Source organism: Ruditapes philippinarum, unplaced genomic scaffold (genome assembly GCF_026571515.1).
Source record: "Ruditapes philippinarum isolate M1 unplaced genomic scaffold, ASM2657151v2 ctg14918_1_1_1_1, whole genome shotgun sequence".
Classification (NCBI taxonomy): Eukaryota; Metazoa; Mollusca; class Bivalvia; order Venerida; family Veneridae; genus Ruditapes; species Ruditapes philippinarum.
The window spans coordinates 1,880-22,103 of record NW_026859609.1 but is presented as its reverse complement, the minus strand read 5'-3'; the positions used below and the strand labels follow the sequence as shown (position 1 = coordinate 22,103).

At 31.7% G+C, this 20,224-nt stretch overlaps 1 protein-coding gene across 1 annotated transcript; it reads right to left on the bottom strand.

The window, feature by feature from the left end:
* Positions 1-381: 381 nt before the first annotated feature.
* Positions 382-7,863, bottom strand: LOC132757231 (uncharacterized; the record flags this gene model as incomplete). Its single annotated transcript, XM_060748443.1, has 7 exons — positions 7,756-7,863; positions 5,675-5,762; positions 4,927-5,121; positions 4,266-4,399; positions 3,086-3,194; positions 2,464-2,625; positions 382-563 (listed from the first exon to the last, which is right to left on the bottom strand). Coding segments are annotated over exons 1-7 (882 nt in total), but the record flags the coding sequence as incomplete, so codon positions are not given.
* Positions 7,864-20,224: the final 12,361 nt, after the last annotated feature.

Here is a 20,224-nt window from a genome sequence, read left to right as displayed (position 1 = left end):
TACCGATAATGCCAAAGAAATTTTAGAAAGAAATCGATGTTGTTATGTTGAATAAATCGAATAAATACACACATCTTTAAATAGGATGGCAACATTGTATTTTAGTGAACATTAAAGTAACCGTCCAATTATAGAAAAGAAATATCGAACAAAACATATAAAAGTATATATAATAAATATAATATGAATCTAGCTACTTTTCGCCAGACCGCTGAAGTCCGTGCCAATATTATATTATCTAAAGACCCACTGCGAAGTATATAAATAGGAAAGAAACACATTTATGTAAGTAAAATTTTCTTTCTTAATTGCATGCTGCTACTTTTGATCTTAAACAAAATCTACGCAATAATACACTTGTATACATCACAGCTAACCCACCTTTCCTATGTATGTGAAATTACCATCCAGACCGAGAATTTCTCTTGGTCCTTTTAATGTTAATGCAAACCAGAGATTGTCCATTCCAGCAGCCGTTTGATTGAAATCTGACGTCATTTCTGTTTCAGATATACCAGTCACATGACAGTTGCCTTTGACTTTGTCTACTATGTAAGCAATTCCTGTAATGTTTTCAGAGTGTTATAACTAAAACAGAAGCTGCCAAAAAACCCAAAATAGTTGTTATGCAGAACTCGACTAAATTGGCTTTTAGTAATGCCAATATTAATTAATATGTTTATGCCTTGTGGCTTTGTCAATTTGTTATTGTGCTATTTGTGAAATAATAAAGCTTCTCTTTCAAACTGATCTCCCGGTACACAAGCTAAATGACAATGTATGCACAAGTCAACTTCATGTAATTGCAACTATGTTCCAAAGAAAGGTACAGTGATCAGAAGTAACAAGTGCTTGCAAGACATGGTAAATTTTGAATTGCATATGCTCGCAAGACAGGATACAGTGATTTTGTATATCAACTGTGAAACGTTTATCATCATATTATTAACATAACTTATAACTTCATGATGCACTGTTATTGGCAAAAGAGTAGTCAACGTATTGTGCTTATTTTTGAATTTGTAACTATAAAACTTTGTTTGTTTGTATCACCTGACAAGCTGGGAAATCTAAAATATTTTTAATTCTGGAATATGTCTATCCAGGGCATTTCTGCTTTTAATCCCAACGCAATTTGTTTTAAAACGCTTTATTTTGGTTTTTTTTTTCCTGAACTTTTTTCTAAGATATGATTAAAAAGTAGGGGGCCCTTTTTAAAAGCCCGTCAACTTTTTTTAAATGAATTTCCCATTTGTCAACCATAATTGAAATCGTCTTTTATAGATAAAGGGCGTGTTTTGAGAAAACCCTGCCCCGGGGCTACTGGTAGCCTCATGTACCCCTTTTAAACTATGTTCTTTTTTTCTGCATACCAGACCTGAAAAGTGTTTTAAAAAAAAGGAAAAAATTTTTTAAGGGGCCATTGATATCGTTACAAACTCAAAAAAATTTATAGAAAAAATAGTTTTTAAGATTTTTAAAAGATAAAATTTAAGATAATATTAAGGGAAATTTAAATTTCGTCAAAATTTCCTTTCCCTTAGAGTTATGGGCCCTTGTTAATGTGACCGCCAGTTACTGGTTTAAATTTTAAGTGAATGCTTCAGTAAAAATTCAATCAAGAATTCTTTTGCTAAATCATAATCATGTCAAAATCAATGGAAGAGTTATTGAGCAATTTGACTGTTGTATACCGAAGCAATCAAAGTATTGGTATCTTTTCTACATAAGAACCAAATCATTAACGTAGCATTGTATAATGTATATATATATTTTCTATTTTAGCCAATTAATGAGCTTTTCTTGATAAATCTCCTGCTAAATAAAACATTACTTACATCTGCCTCATATATCGCTTTACTCCCGGAATCAAAGCGTTCTATCTTTGCATGAAAATAGTTCTTTACGCCTGGAACTGGAATACTTGTACGCCCGGGGCAAATTACTCCAAGCGGGGGCTAAAAGAATAAACCATGATTTATAACCATTAGTGACATCATTGTGTTAGGAAATATTAAAACATTACATGGCGACGTTTGACATAAGATATAAAAAAGCCTACATATTTATCATGGACAATTGTGCAATTTGTAATATTACCTTTATTTCAATTTTTAACAACTTCATAATTTCATTATTCTTTTTGTGTTTAAGTGACACAAACACTGTAATGGCCATATGTCGACTCTCAGTTTTATTGTAAGACCTCAAGAGCTAATTTGTGCATTATTTTAGGCACGAACGGGCACCTTAGTATAACGAGCGACGTTCCGTTCATTCATTCATCTATTTTCCTGATTGATTTATCTTTTCAATGTAAGAGAAAATCAAGTTGTTTTGTAATTGATAAAGAATTAAAACATATACAATTAAAGTGAAATTACAAAATAAAAACCAACAAACAAACAAGCAAAACAATCCCCCAAAACAAGAAGAAGAAGAGAAGTGACACAATATAATAACTTGCTTCAAAAACTGTCAAGTCAGCAATTTCTGTTCTAAAGTCAACATAATCATAGTAATGTTCAACATGTGACACCGCCCCTGTAAAGTCTTCAGTCACTCCCTTCACGTAAGCTCGAACTGGAATTCTAGGATATGCTATAGCGTCTTTCCATTCTTGAACTGAATTTAAATGTTAAAAACAGCAAAAGAGATTACAATTTGTACTAGACATTGTTTTAGTGATTTAAATGAAAATAATATGATACTATTTTCAATATTTTTTACAGTTTTAGAGACTAGCGTACCATATTCAAACAATTAAACAATAAAGCGCTCAAGACTGTAATGTACAGAAGATAGTTTGTTAAAAACTATTTTGTAAATTCTAGAAATTTTCTAGTACTTATGATACGTATATTTGCAATATCAAAAGTACAGATTGAACCTTGTATAATTATGTAAAAGACTAAAAGATTCTAAAGATATTTTATCTATACTCCTGTGCCCAAATATGCTTCATTTTACAATATTCCTTTGCATATACTACATAACATCCCTACAAACCAAACATAACATGAACATGGATTTAGTTTATATTTTCATTAAATAAACTTGAAAATTTCAGTTTGTAATATCCTACCCGTGAAATAGTAGTCTAGGGTAAAGTTGGCTCGAATCTGTGGCCAGTATATACATGATCTCCAATGATCAACGCTGATACCTCGAACTACATCTTTACCCATGTATTGCTGAAAAATAATACAAAACATTCGTAAAACTGTTGTTATAATTCAACAAAAAATCATTTTTGAAAACAATTTAACAAATTGAATAAAGTTTTCTTCACAATTGTAAATAAATATTTTTTTCAACAGACCGTGAAAATTAAGATTTATATGATAGCAATGATTTTCTGTCACATTACATAATCGTTACTTTTCGGCCCTTTCCGTCAATCGTGGGATAAGAACGATTTAGAAAATTCGTTGAAATATTACGTTGTAACAATCGGTACACCTCGACAATCTCGGAGTTGATACGAATTTAAAGTAGTTTCATATCATATGACTTCAGATATAAACGAAACTAGACGAATGAGTAACGGATGTATTTCTTTTATAAGGTAAATGTAGGTAAACTTTTTTATTGAAAAATATGTCTTACAAATAGAATGAATTTAAATATCCTGTATGTTGTAATGAAGGTTGTTACCACACTTAAGTGAAATTTTATATATGTATATAATTATGCTCAAACATCGAAGAATATGTAAAATATGTACTGCAAAAATTTGTTCACATTATATGTTATCATTAAAATATATGCATTCATTTCTTTAAAAAAATTAAAAAATACTGAGACTTTATTGAAAATGAATTTCTAATGACCTCCCTTTATAAACACGAAATGTAAATTCGGTAATATTTTTACAAATAGTACTTTTTGAAACTTACAATATTGATAAATCTTCATTTTAGCATTATATTTATGATGTAAAACCATAAAAATGAGTTACAGGATATTTAAGAATGTCAATTGTCAACCAATAATAACCGATTCCGAAATATCGTCAACAGACTGGTATATGGATTTTAGGACTTTTAACATGAAAACGAGGATAGATGGAACATGATGGCTACTTGATTTTGTTTTCGTTTCTGTAAATAAAAACGAGGCTATATGGGGTTCGATATGCATTCGATATGGATTATTTTGGACTTTGGAATTGAAAACGAGGCTAACTTAAGGGAATACACTGGAAGTCCATAGGCTACATTTTATAGTATATGAATTTAATATATTCATTTTCATTTTTTTACCTGTCCGGATGATTTTAGAAAATGTAGGGCTCCTCTAGAGTTAAGAATATGAGGAGGAATTCCACCCTTTGAAAAGCTGCCAAAATAGACGTCTGTCGGATCCGTGGTGAGATTCTTTACTTGACATGATTTTCCTGCAGACAAAGAAATTGTTTCATAACATTTGTCAAATTCTATTCCTAAGATTCCCCAAGAAAAAAGGCAGATTACATGGATTAAATAGATAATTTAGGCTAGCTTTACATAGTAGCGATTAATTGTTTTCGAAGATGGCGACATTTGACTATTGTCAATATTAAATGAACAATTGTATTGCCATTTCAAGAATTTCTTTATTTTATCAAATAATATTATATACATAAATAGTTCAAAGTAAAATTGACTCAATTGATCCGGCGTTAAAAAGACATGTCCTGCCTTAAGAAAATTGTTAAACTGGGCTTTCCGGCCTCTTAAGTAGAACGGACCTAAGAACGTGTGATATCTATTGTTTAAAGAAAAGAATATATCCAGCTACCTGACGGAACGCCGGAGGCTCTACTCAAGAGCCCACTGGTGCCTGAAATAATGCACGGAGGGACACGGCCATCAGATGTCTTACTCCATCAGTAAAGCTGGAAACTCGCCATATGTCTTTAACAGTGAACAGGTAAAATCTTACCATTGATGAATGTTAATTGATTATTTGTATAATCAAATAATGAGATATTGTCTGTATCATTTTTGTTTGCTCTCATCGCCGCTCGGTTACCAGGATTGTCAAAATATTCATACGCAGTTATCGTGTATCCTTTAATGACGAAATTCGCCTCTATTGTCGTCTGGAACTGATCTGGCAGGTCCGGTAATGTAGGATCTTAATAAACAAAATATGGTATAAGAAATTGATCACAGAGCTATGCTATATCAAACTTAAGTTATATCAAAGCTATTGTCATAGATGATCTACATAATTCCCGTAAGTAACAAGTTATACGTATACAGTGCAACTTGTACAGGCTCAATCAAACCGAGCCTGCAACATTTTCAATTGTGCCGTGTTGGGATTTCTTTAGGGATTCTGTATTTATCTATTGTAGAGGACAATTACCTCTTTTTAACAACAGTATCAATTCCCCCGAAGTAAGACTATAGCTAAATTCAACCTCTGTAGAGCATCACCTCTCAACAACAACCTTTTTTTGATTCTCTGTAGGTGATGCTTGCAGAGGTTGTACTTTCTTTTCAATAAAATAAAATGTAAGTAACATACATTGTATAATTATTTGGCTTAATCAAAAGATGCAAGAAACTTTAATTAACAAAAGTTATCTATCACGATAGTTAATACTCTACTATTAAAGTATCACAATATCTCGGATTCTCAACAGAGTGCCAGCGCTCAGCACAGATCATCGTAGCGGACTTACCGTTCGGGCTAGCTGTACCGGTGAATTTCGTGCAGTAAGGTGTTTGTTGTCCATACACAGTATATATGAGGAAGACAAATATTCCAGTCTATAAATAAATGTTTAAGATAAAAGCCAGAAATATAGATGAAAATAGGAAAATACAGACATTAGATTTTTTTTCCTTCAGAATATCATAATGCTACATTTCTTTCGGTTCTTGTTTGTTTTTTTGTTTTTTTTTGTTATCAATATTGGAAATAATTAAAGGATATGTGCCCATTCATTGTAGACCAATCCACTTTAAAGGATATTCTTTTAAAAATATGTGAAATAAAAATAATGAAAAGATATTTGAAGAAAAAGAAGTTAAAAGATGAAAAGTAAAGCACAGTATCATTATTTGGAATGACAAAAAAAAACAACCAACTTTATAAGTAGAGGAACAATTCATTACTATAATAACTTATCGTTAGGACATAGAAAAATGTCGAATTCGGAGACATTTTAATAAAGTTGCATGATGATAAAACAGATAAAACTATTTTGATAATGTATCTCACTATGCGCCATCTTTGTTTTATATTTAGCAATCGTTAGTGGTTTAACGTGTGATGATCTATTTTTAGTTTTCGAACGATAAATGGGAAGTGATAACCGATATAACATCTTAGTGATAGTTTCGTGAAACAAGACAGGTTATTTTCTTAGATTTGTCTAAGAACATCCTTTACAGCAATTCATAATAATAACACTTAGAATCAGTTGTTTTATGTAACTCGGTCTTTATTGGTGTTGAACTAACTACAGCCAGCTGGCACTTTTTTCATACGACACTATGAACCAAAATTCACTTTTTACTACCCAGCTATCTTGCGGAACGTCGGTGGTTCTACTGGATGGCCCGTTTGTGCCTAAAATTTATGCACGGAGTGACACCTTTAAGTCATCATTTAAAAGTCATCTAATGACCTTAACAGTGTGTTAATGTGATATAAAATGCAATAAAGTGTGTTGGTGGGTCTGGGTTTGATTCATACACGTTCAAGAAATCTAAAGAAACACTTAGTATTGTCCGCTTTTTATGCTAGAGGTCTATTGAAGAAATACAATTTCTTGTTACTAATATATATACATGTATATATGTATTTAACTTTGCAAACATGACTCTTTTTACTTTGTATAAACAGCAAATCCGACCTTTATTTTTGGATATACATGTACTTTATAAATTGCACTCCAATGGCATGCTAAGTTATAAGAGGTCATTTATGTACCCCTTTAAAAATGAATTCTTACTCGTGCTTATAACTCAAATCGAACTGTAATGTATCTTAAATTTAGTTCATGAATACTTATTATAAAGATAGTATGTATACGTAAGAAAGCAAGAACAAGTCGATATGATATGTATAGTTTAGTTTATATATTTAATATTTTGTTACCATTTCTTTTTTAAATTTGTTAAATACTGATTACAGAGAGAGTTTCAAAAAAGCTTTTCAATCTCCTTACTCAATCGGTAAATTTTATTTTATGTACCTTATTATGTAAATGTATAGATTATAAATAAATAGCGTTAAAACTAAACTTACATGTATTAAAGTTCAAGTTTAAAATATATATATTGCTGTCAACATTATACAATTCTTTGAGCAACAACATATGAACAAAGAAAGTACCATATAAATTAAAAAAACAGAGCATTTTCATATTAAAGGAGCCCAACTCTCGTAAAAAAAGCCTAAAAACATCAATTTGAAATTAACACATGAATACTTTGAGTGAAGCTCTTAAAGGGAAAATTTTGCAAGGATAATGAATAAAGGTGCTCAGATATACGTTAAGGAATGATCTAAAAAGTTATGTGTCCAAACATACATCAAATGGTACACAAATCTCGGACCCGTCATGTAAAAAACACCCCCAAAAAACTCACTGCCGTCTCTTTAGAATTGTTTTAATCTGAACATATGAATACATCATAAAGAAGATTTCTAAACAATTTAGTTCCTGGCCCCATGCTTTCAGTTGCGCCATGTTTTCATAATCGTCTAAAATTCAAATATAAAATAGAAACATATAATAAAGAAGTATCTTACAAATTGATACATTGTATTCCAATTATCCACGAAAGTTTATTCCGAAATTTGTACACAAAATTGTTATTTCAACAATATTCTGTTATAATACAGTCGTTTTTCATCCATATACACGTGAGTTTAGATGTATGATATCACTTCTGATAATTATTATCGTAAACTACCTACCATTAATAGTGAAATATAGTAAAGCTTCACAACAATATATGAATACTATATAAATAAGTTTATATATTTACGTACGTACTTTTTGGGGGTAGCCTTTGTCTGCTTATAAAGGAACGTGATCACAATAAGTTCTGATTTATTTATGCCTTTTTTTTCATAAAAGATGTAAAAATAGTATCAACAATAGGAGAGAGAGTAGACCTCCTTGACCTCCTTGACAGTTGCTTAGTACTTCATATATCAGCTTTTAGCGTTGCTATATTTTTCTGATGCCAATACTCTATTTTAACCGCTGCTGGTGAGTGAAAAATGTTGCGCCAAAAGACTAATTCTACGACTTTCGTACAGAAGGAAATATACTATATTTTCTTTAATTTTTGATACAGTTTGACAAATTAAATTGTAACAATCTTGACAATCCTTGTATAAACTGTATGCAGTTATCTTTGTAATACAGTATATCAAGCTTATCACCATATCGTTCATGATTTTGTTTCTCTATCAGTTGTAAAGTGTTTCAACTTTAGGATTTAAACTGATAAAAACTCAGATATTAATATGTATATCATATTTGCATCACCATCATTGATCTTATATAATCTAATTAATTGTATTTACCATTCAGTGGCTTTGATGTGTTTGAGTATATATAGCATGGATATATATGTCTGGTTTGGGGATGTTACTACACAAGTTATTTACCTGAATAGGTTATAGTTATGCACACTTGCCACTGAATCGTTTTATGCTGCATGTTGCTCCGTAAGCGATTGTAGGCACCATTATGTTATACGCAAATCTGTCATTGGATTAAAAAAACAATATTACCGAAGTAACTTGCATAATCGTAAAAAAATATGATTCGCCTAAATGCAATTGGTCTAGTTTCCAGTCATCTTATTCCATGATCATTGTAATATGAAAAATGAAAACATGGATATATTGATACAATTTGAGCCATGTATTGTAAATTCCCGAATATAACATGATTCCGTGTAGCCAAGACAAGAGAGTACATAAAATATAACAATAAGGATTATGCTAAATTAGGCGTTTGTGATATGCGGTGATTTAGTAATTGGCAACAAAATGTTTCAACCGAATATACTAATATGTGCCACGCACTAGTATTGCAAACGATATGCACGGATTAAAAAGGTTCTGTATATGTACATATATTTTGATGTAGACAAAGCGATTACAGAATGTTCTCTAAAATGTTGTCTCGTCTTCAAAAGACAAAACTCAACTCTCAAACTTGCATAATAATACTACTCTGACGAAGCACACATTTAGTAAGAGAAAATTACTGTCCTCTAAAAAAACTTCTGTTTACACCAGAAATGCCCGCTCTTCTCCGTTTGTAATTTATTTCTCTGTCCCGTTTCCGAAACATATATCTGAAAAAGAAACATTTCGAAAACTGCCATTAGATGTGCTATTTATGTGCCATTAGATGTGCTATTTATCAGTATCTGATTGGTTTCCTATTGCTTCCCAAAATGGACTGACCGGTTATAAAGGTGTATATAGGCAGACATGAAGTTTTTACTTTGAAGAGCAGTTAAGATAAAACATATTATTTGTGAACGTTTACGGCAATTCTAAATTATATGTGAAATAAGACCATTTCAACGTAACTACATGTATAATGTGTGCAATAAAAATAATGACATGCCTGTATTTACTTCTCTCGTCTATGTTTAAATTATGATTAATCAATTAAATTTCAAATTAATTACAATAAAACAAAACTCAGTGTGTGTTCATTACAAAAGTTGAGTAAACACATAATAGAAATACACCATTTCATGCATGGTATTGTCTTAAACAAAATCAAAAATGATTATTATACTCCTCGAGTAAACTTTTTACTAAATAGCCTAATGTGAAGTCAAATATTGTTATTTCGATCCATCATCCTGGAAATGAATAGCATCTGGTCAATAATTTTTTTGTAATACCCCAGGGGCGAAAACACAAAGGGAGATTTAGGGAAAAACAAAAATTCTAAAATATTCCCCCCAGAAAAAGGGAAAAATTTACTTTTAAATTTTGGTTCGATTTTAATAACAAGAGGGCCATGTTTCCCCCTAGAATCGCCCACGTCTGACCTTTAAAACTCAAAAAAACAATTTTTCTAGAAAATCATTTGCCCAAGTCTCATAAGGGGGAGTCAAAAATGTGCCCAAATACAGTTTTAAAAAAAAAAGAAAATTATCCTTTTTAAAGCATTTTGTGCCCTTATTTTTTTAAACCCAGGTACCCTTTATTCAAACTTACCTAGAAATCATCAAAACAAATTTTCAGAAAAATTTTCCCAGGTACTTGGTAAAAAATGCAACCCAAAAAGTGTTAAACCAAAGATTTTTCTTTTTTTTAGTTTCCCGGTGCCCTATTTTAAACATTCGCTTTGGGAACTCAATGGGGAGCAATTACCTTAGAAAGGGCTTTCCTTTGCCCCAATTTGTTGTTTAATTGAGGTCAAAAAATGTGAAAAAACCAAAAATTTAACAAGGGGTTTTTTTAAAATTTTTGGGCGGTGTACCTATTTTTTTCACCCAAAGATCCCCAAATTCGAACTTGATTAGAAATAAAAACAAAAAAAAAATTTTTCAGCCCAAATTTACGGGATTTTTGGGATCAAAACCCAAAACCCACTAGAGTGTTAACAAGATTTTTCTTTTTTTAGCTCCTGGGCCTATTTTTTCATCCGAGATGCCCCAAAATTTTTAAAAACCTTTCCAAGCAAATCAACTGGGAAAAACCCCCCGCCCAATTTTGATGATTTTTTGGGGAAAAATTTGCCCGCTAGAGTTTTTAACAAGGTTTTTCTTTTTTTAGGCTTTAAACCCTTTATTTTTTCTTTCCGAATGCCCCCATGTTCGAAACTTCCCGAGCTAAAAAAAAAGGATAAGCACCTTGCCCAAGTTTGATGATGATTGAAGCAAAAATGTGACCGTTGGGGGTTTTAACAAGGTTTTTTAAATTTTTAGCCCCGGGCCCTATTTTTCATCAGAGATCCCCAGTTCGAACTCATGAAAAGCTATCCCCTAGACAAGCATCCGGGACCAATTTTGATGAGATTAAAGAAAAAATGTACCGGGCTATTTGGGGTTAAAAATTTTTTTTATTTTTAGCCCCGGGTGCCTTTTATTTTTTCATCCGAGAGCCCCATTTGAACATGCAAGCTATCCCCGGAAAAAGAAACCCTGACCAATTTTGATGATGATTGAGGAAAAAATTTGCCCCGGCTAGGGGGTTAAAAAGGGGTTTTTTCCCTTTTTTTAGCCCCGGGTTTACCTATTTTTTCACCGAAATGACCCATTTTTGAACTCAAAAACTTCAACCTAGTTTAAAGCATCTTGCCCAATTTTTGAAATGATTGATGAAAAAAATAAACCGTAGAGTGTTAAAAGGTTTTTATATTTTTTGCTCCAGGGGCCCTTTATTTTTTAAATCAAAAATGCCCCAAATTTTCAAAAACTAATCAGCAAATCACCTTGACAATTTTTTCCTTTGGAACAAAGTTTGATGATGATTGCCAAAAGTTACCGCTAAAATTTGTTAACAAGGTTTTTTTTTTTTAGCACGGTGACCTATTTTTTTCTTTTCCGAAAATAAACCCATTTCGAAACTCATTAAAAAGTTTACCAACAAAACCTGCCCAAGTTTGATGAGATTGAGGAAAAAAATTTGTGCCCGGGGCAAAGAAGTGTTTAAAAAGGGTTTTTTCTATTTTTACCCTTTTTTGACCTTTTTTTCATCCGAAATGCCCCCATTTTCAAAAACAAATCCTAGCTATCAACTAGATAACTTTCCGACAATTTTGAGGGATGATTGAGGAAAAAATTGTCCCGGCGGGAGTTAACAAGGTTTTTCTTTTTTTTAGCCCCGGGGGACCTACTTTTTCTTTCCGAGTTTGACCCATTTCGAGCTCATCCGAGCATCCCCAAACAAACTCTGAAAGTTGTTTGATGATGGCAAAAAGTCCCTCTAGAGGGTAAAATTTTTTCTTTTTTTAAAGCTTTTGTGACCTATTTTTTTCATCCGAGATCCCCCATGTTCGAACTCATCCGGTAAAAAAGTTTAAGCATCCTGCCCAATTTTGATTTTGATTGGGCAAAAATGCGAACGCGGAGTTTTAAAAAAACAAAAGTAAAACGGAGGAAACGAGGGACGACGGAGGGGACGACGGACGAGGGAAAACAATCATCGATCCTAAAAGCTCACCCGGATGGCCAGGAGCAAAAAATACATGCCCCAGCAAAATATTTTTTAATTTTCCTTTTTGCAAATTGGGGACATTTTTTAATTTTTATGATAGGGGGAACACCAAAAAGATTTATTTTTGAACAGTTGAAAAAAAAAAAACGGGGATTTTTAAAAACGACGTTTTTTAATAAAAAGGGGATAAACCTTTTACAGTTTTTTTCCCCTTTATTTTAAAATACATAGATGGCAAGTGGGTAAAGAAAATTTGATCCCCTTAATTTGTAAGCGGGGCTGCAGGTTCAAAAGTCCTTTTGGGAAAAGCACGTTTTTTTTCTTTTAAAATTTTTAGGCAATAACAGGGGATTTTAAAATAAAAAAAATTTAAAAAAGTGCTTTTATATTTTGACTTTTTTTATTTTTTAACTTTTTCCCTTGACCCCGTTTTTAATGGTATTTCAAAAACTTTGAAAATTTGGGGTGGGTTTTTAACCACATTTACCAATTCACTTCAGAAGGGCCAGAATTACAAACAGAAATTAGATTTTTCTGGTTTTTAAACACTGTTTTTTAATTAGTCAAAAAAAATTTACCCCTTTCCCCAAAGACACAAACGCAAGAGATCGTTATCTAAAAACTTTAAAAACCAAGCTTAGCTTCAATTAAAAGGGATAAAATTTAAATGAAATATAAATCGAAAATGGGTTTACTTTAGAAAACAAAAATTTATCACAGTATTCACGCAATTTTCTGAGAGCCTTTTCCCTTTTCCCCATTTTTAAAAGGGCATGAATGAAAAACTTTTTGGATTTTTTTATTTTGTTTTTTAAAAGGGTAATGTTTTTAGTTTAATGCTGGAAAAGGAAATTAAATTTTAACAAAAAAAACAAATTTTTAAAATTTAATTTTCCCAAAATTTTATTTTTTTAAGTTTTTTTTGCGGGGAAATTCCCTTTGTTTTTTAAAAAGGGATAAAGGGGGAAACATTTTTAAGGGACGGACAAAAGGGACAAACAGAAGGGGCAGACTGAAGAAACTTTGGGGGGTAAATTTTTAAAAAAAACCCCTGTTTTGGTTTAACCAGTATAAACAGGGTCCCAAAATGACTTAAAAATTTTAATTTCAAATTGAGGGTTAGGCTTTACAATAAACATATTCAAATTTGTTTTAAAACCTTTAAACGAAAAGAAAAACAAAAAGAGAAGGAGATTTTTCGTAAATAAAATGAAATTTTATTAACATTGTCGATTTTTTTTATGAGTTGGATTTTAAAATTTAAAAGAAAAACCCAAAAGAAATGAAGAATTTGAGTAAAAATAAAAAAAAAAAAATCGAAAAAAAAAACAAAAAAACTTCAAAGGGGGACTTTAAGCGAAAACCCAAGGGTTTGAGAAATTTGAATTTTCCCACACATGATTTGGGTAAATTAAAAAACATATTTTTGAATTTTGAAGAGACCCTTTTAGATAAGGAGAATTGTTAAAAAAAAAAACTTTTTTATTAACTTTTAATTTCAGGGGGGAAATTTCTTTTTATTTTTGGGTTGTAAACCCTTGTCACATAAGCATTTTTTTTCGTTTTTTCCCAAATGCTTCTACTGGGGGTTTTTTTTTCTTTGAAAAACCCCCGACATTTTTTTTCAAAATTTCCCCAAAAATCGGGGGTTTTTTTGTCGGTTTTAACCGCGAATTTTCTACTTTTATTTTTGGGTTTTAACTGAAGAAAAATTATAAATTTTTTTGCAATTTTATTGAAAATCCCTTTTTGGCTAATCCCTTAAATTTTTTTTTTTCTAAACGCCCAAGAGAATGATAGATGAAAAGGGGAAGGCTCCGAACTTATTTCTGTATCTAAAGGACAGCCTAATAAAAAATAGTATTTTTTTTAAACCCCTACATACTGTTAATCGTATACACAAAAAAGAAGTTTTGGAATATCCTTATCAAATTTCATATATAAAAATTTTATAAGCAAAAAAAAAAAATCCCCCTTTTAAAGAAAGTACAATATTTTTAATTTAAAACACGAAAAAAAATTTTTCCGAAAATATGTTATTTTTTTTTTTTTGGGTTTCGTCAGACCAAAAAAATTTTGGGTTTAGGGAAATTTCAGACCCAAATTTGGCCTTTTTTTAAAAATTGCCGAAATAGCCCAAAAACTCCTAAAACCCGGTTATTCCCCTTCAAATTTAAATTAAGCCAAAAAAATTTAAAGGGGAGATCACTGCCGTAAAAGATTTTCAAATGACAGGCGCATTTAATTTTTGTAACGAAAGAATAGTTTCCTGATTGGTCGAAGATTTTAATATAATGAAGGTCTATTTTTATAGATATATTAAACAAACAGGTTACCGTGAACAAAAATATATCGAAATTAATAAGGGTTTACAAGTTCTCATTTTGAATAAATATTGGTATTTCTTCAGGCTGTTAGCTTATAACTCCCGTGGTCGGAGGGGTTTTACACGCTCGCAATAGAAGCGAAAGGTCTGGAAGTTTAAATCCCAGGTTCAGTTTTGTTTTTTTAAGCCAAATTAAACATTGAATTGAATATCAGTGGTTGCCAATTAAGTCCTTAAAGCCAATTTTCTATAGCCACGGTAAAACAGCATTGCAAACAAATTGGGTTTATAATCTCACAACCTTCTACCTTTCTGACATCTGAGACCCAAACAAATTCAACGCCTTCTGTGCTTTGATTAATTTTAACACTCCTCGTGATTTTGTTACTTTTTAAACTGGTGTTAAACTGACAATAAATACTTGTTAGGGACTACATGATATTCGGCTGTTATTTTTTCTCCCTCGATAATATAGTTAACAATAATTTTTAGACATCAATAAAACGATTGAAAAAAACAGCGTTAGTGACATTCCTTATTAGTCTTGTTATAGAATCGAAATAATGTCGGTCTTAGCGGTGTTTACACTGGTCCTGTCGTTTTGATGAGGAAAAAAACAACCACTCAGGCATACGGTCTTCGTGGTCAATTCCTACGCATCAAAACATCAAACCGGTGTTAAACTGCAAATAAACACCGCTCAGACCGATATTATTTCTTAAATATACATTATGTTTCTAATTTAGGAAAAATGTTTATTTCACTTTTATTCATGCTATAAAAAAATCCAAAAAAATCAGCTGTTTAGTCGTAATATTTTGATACTTCCTAACGATTGGAATAAGGAAAACCCAATTCATTACAACATATCTATTATACCACTTCACCGCTTGTTAGATAAAATGTCATAGCCATTATTCATACATATTAGGTTGTCGTTATCTTTGAATTCTGTACCAAAGTTTCAATATTCTTATCTTTTCATGTATAATTAATTGAAATCTTCCGAATTCTCCATACACTCTTGTATTAACAGTTTGTTGCTGTACATTTTTTTCTCTCAAAAAAATAAAATATAGGCTACCCTTTTTAGTGGTTTCATGAAGCCCCTATGTTTCTGATCCATAATTTAATGTAAGCAATATCATGGCATCAAATAATTATAACTCAACCGATGACTCAAAATTAACATCTTCTGGTGTGATTTGCCACCAACAGTCGCTGGTTTGTCTTGGTCGGTCATATCACGCTATAAAGGTACATTTGATGCTTTAGGATCTGTACATTTGGCTTTTTTTTGTTGTTTTTTGGCATCTGTACTACTGTTCTTGATGTATAACTGGAATATTCGTAGCTGTCAATGAAATAACTAAATAAACGAAGCCTGTTATTTAACCACTGTACAAGAGTTTGTATATTCTTTTTACCATGGGTTTAATAATAAACAAATATGTGGTGAATTATAAGTTATCTAGGTTTAATATTTATAATTGCGCTGTTTGATTATTTGCCAATGAGCAGACGTTATTGATCATTTCTATTTTTGATTCAATGTTATTGATTTTATATTATTTTCTATTATTCATGTATGAACTGCGTTTTGGGATTCATAAACGATCGATTGATAAAAGAGTTAACATTCGTTTATTCGATTTGCATTTGCCATACATTACGGATTTTCCTTTCATACCGTTTATTTAAAGGTAATATTTTCTTCTTCTTTTTCTATGTATGTAAATATCTTTGATATTGAAATAAATGAGGGGTAGGACTAGTCATTGATATTGTCTTACATTATATTGGCATATCTCTGGCTATAGATGTTTTTTTTTTCTCTCTCGATTTGAGCAAGAATGCACCGTCGTTCGTACCTTTCGCGAGACTTAGCATGGAGCCTGTATCGGCGTTAATTGTAGGCAGCGTATGAATATTACGAGAGAAAAAGATAGGATATAACAGTTAATTCTTTGATAACATTAAATCTAGAATGTTTTCAAAAGATAATTGTTTATTAAAGATGAAGTATTTGATAACTAGTTACCAACCCGTCTACAGCTGGAGCCTCGAATGATCAGCCCCAAATTACAACTAAGCATTTTACATTTTCACCTGTCGTTTTAAAATTCAATTTTATGTAATAAAAAGCAAAGGTAGTCATAGTCACATTTTGCTATTGAATCTGCGGTTTTCATTTACAGAGAAATATTTTTTTTTATTTGAATATGCGACTAGCATACTGGTGGGGTCGTGTCATGCCCATTTAATATATTATGCTGTCACAGTGCCCGGAGATTGCCATGAAACACATGCTTGTTGTGATATAGGTTTTTTTTTCTTTTCAAAATTATATCTTTTCGGTTGATATAAAAAAATATATATGGGTCATACACCGCTTTTGTTTGAATGGCGAGAAAGTGTCGCTCAAAGAATTCATTGTTATTTTGTTCGCTGGAATTTAGGACATATCTACACTAAATGTCATTCGGTGACTTTCAAGCAGCTTTATTGGTGGGGAAGACCTCAGGTGCTCCTTCTTGTATTATTCAGGCATAAACGGATGCCTGTTTAAAAACTTAAACCTTCTTTAAGATAGTGGGGATTCAATGATCGCTGCCGTATGAACACATATTTTTGTGCTATAAATTATTATGGCCTATACTAAAGCCTGGGCGGTTGCTTGCATTTATGACAACCATACTTCATCCCCATCTTTGGCATCTTCTAAGGTTCCCACTTTAAAAATTCTAGTTCGCTTTTTTGCTGATTAAGTTTTGCAATATTTGGAAAAACATGCAAAGAAAAGAGACATTTTTTGGCTTAAAAAGGTACATAGATAAAGCAATTAGATTTTTACGTACTAATGTGTCTTATTTTCCTTAGACTTCTGCATTTTCAGCTTCATCTTGCGAAACGATTACACCTAAATGAGAAATTATCATATGCATAGGCTATATGGAATAGCAACTCATATTTTAGACTTAATAGGAGAGTGTTTAAAAACGAAATCTACAATTTTTTTTTTCATAATCTTACATATTTTTTTTTGAAATCGTATTCGTGCGCGCCAGAAACGTTCTAGAAATTTGAAAAATTCACATAAATATGGGGCTGATTTATTAAATGTCGTAATTTAGTTCCTCGGGGCGACGGACGAAAACACGAACTTACGAAAGTCAACAATTTGTTGTACTTTTGATAATCGGGGCCCAAGGCGAAAACGCGATAATAGCGAAAACATGAAAACGATTGGATTTTGTCGTGTTTATATGTGAGTAAGAAAATAAGAAATGACACAAATCAACCACCGTATACTTCAGATATAAAACATTTTCTTCAACGCTAAAATCAATATTCGTGTTTACTTTTGCTTGTATAAAGATATATGACGTTAATAGACATGTTTTTGTTTGTATTTCACTTGAAGTTTAACTGATATCTTATCACAAGATATTAAATAATTTTATACAGATATTATTAATTTTTTTAAAAAAAATCGTGTTTTATTTATTTGTATCCTATGTTTCTTTTTTGTAAGAAAAATAAGTGATTATATTGTAAAAAAAATGTATGTAGATAAGGGGAGTGCCGGGTGAGACATATATATCCCCAACTTCTGTCATAACAATCCCTAGCTAAACAAACAAACTTCAGTCCTTTTTCAATAATATTAAGTACATTCCTACTTGAAAATCACACCTTTTACTTTTTAAAGAACTTTGACCTTTATAAATGATTTTATCATTCTTGGTATAAACATATAGGGAACAAGTACAAATGTTGCTACAACGCAGCAATTGAGAAGCTGTGCGCCAAAAAAATGCGCTCATTACAGATACCTGACCAAATCAGTCATTTTATATTTAGATGAAATATTATTGTACATTATTATTTTGGATGCTTTTTAAATTATTTCAATTTGTATAATTATACTTATCGCACTCTCCATAAGTGAGGGGCCAGGTGTTAAATCTTTAAAAAAAATATGCTTTCACTGATGCCTACGTGGTAAGGAAAGTAATTCGTATAGAAACAAGACTTACAAGACTTGTAATGTGACATGGCAGTAGTGCAACATTGTTCTGTTTGTGTCACTAAAGTAACTGTAGTCAGTAATATTAGATTATAAAAAATATCAAAGCATGTACATTTTCTTTTTCACCTATAATGATACTCGTTTCCTACAAATATCAACAACTAATCATGGTAAGAAAAAAATTAAAATCCATGTAAAATAACAAAAAAAACAACAAACAAACAAAAACCCAAAACTTTCATCGACTTTTTTTCAAAATTTCCGTTACATCTTTCGCGGCATATGATATAATACATGATATAACAAGAAAAGAATTGAAGCAAAGCATCAAAGGGCGTCCAAGCGAGAAATGCAGCAAGTGAGGATAAACTAGTAATTATCTGATAACCAAATATTCTCATAAACTTTTCAATGGTTAATTGCACTTTATAAGAATTGTTTAATTATCCCCCGCCGAAAAGGCGGCGGGGGATACAGAAAAAGTCTCCGTCCGTCCGTCCGACCTTCCGTCCGTCCGACCTTCCGTCCGTCCGTCCTTCCGTCCGACATTTTTGTCCGGAGCATATCTCTCAAAGTATTTGAGTTATCAACTTGAAACTTCATAGGTGGATAGACCTCATTGAGGAGGAGTGCAGTGCACAAGAATGATAACTCTACCTTGCATGATTCTTGAGTTATTGCCCTTTGTTACTTTTCAAAATTGATTTTTGTCCAGAGCATAACTCCAAAAGCCTATGAGATATCAACATGAAACTTCATAGGTGCATAGATCTCACTCAGGAGGTGTGCAATGCACAAGATGATAACTCTATACCTTTCATAATTTTTGAGTTATTGCCTTTTTGTTATTTTTCATACTTAATTTTTCATCTGAGTGGAGCATAACTCAAAAGTGTTTGAGATGTCAACATGAAACTTCATAGGTGGATAGATCTTATTGAGGAGGAATGCTGTGCAAAAGAATAATAACTCTTCCCTGTACAATTTTTTAGTTATTGTCTTTGTTCTTTTTCATACTATTTTGTCCAGAGCTTATCTCAAAAAATATTTGAGGTATCAACTTGAAACTTCATAGGTGGGAGGATCTCATTGAGGAAGAGTGCAGTGCACAAGAACGATAACTCTACCCTGCATAATTGTTTAGTTATTGCCCTTTTTTATTTTTCAAAATTAATTTTTGTACAGAGCATAACTCAAAAGGCCTTTGAGATATCATTATGAAACTTCATAGGTGCATAGATCTAACTCAGGAGGTGTGCAGTGCACAAGAATGATAACTCTACCTTTTATAATTTTTGAGTTATTGCCCTTTGTTATTTTTCATACTTAATTTTTCAATTCAATTTTTTTCTCAAAAAGTATTTGAGGTATCAACTTGAAACTGGATAGATTTTACTGAGGAGGGATGCAGCACACAAGAATGATAACCTACACTGCATTATTTTTCAGTTATTGCACTTTGTTATTTTCAGCCATCAGTATTCACATAGGTTTCAAATCTGTAATCACTATAGCCATCAGTTTTCATTACCAAAAGACCTCTTAAAATGGAATTATTCTGCTCTACTACATATACATTCTTCCAATGAGCAAACACATTCGGCGGGGATGGCCATGTTGACATGGCTCTTGTTGTATATGAATTGGCATATAATATAAAATAGTAACAAAAGAGACTAATATAGTAATATTAGACCTACATGCATTTTTTTCAT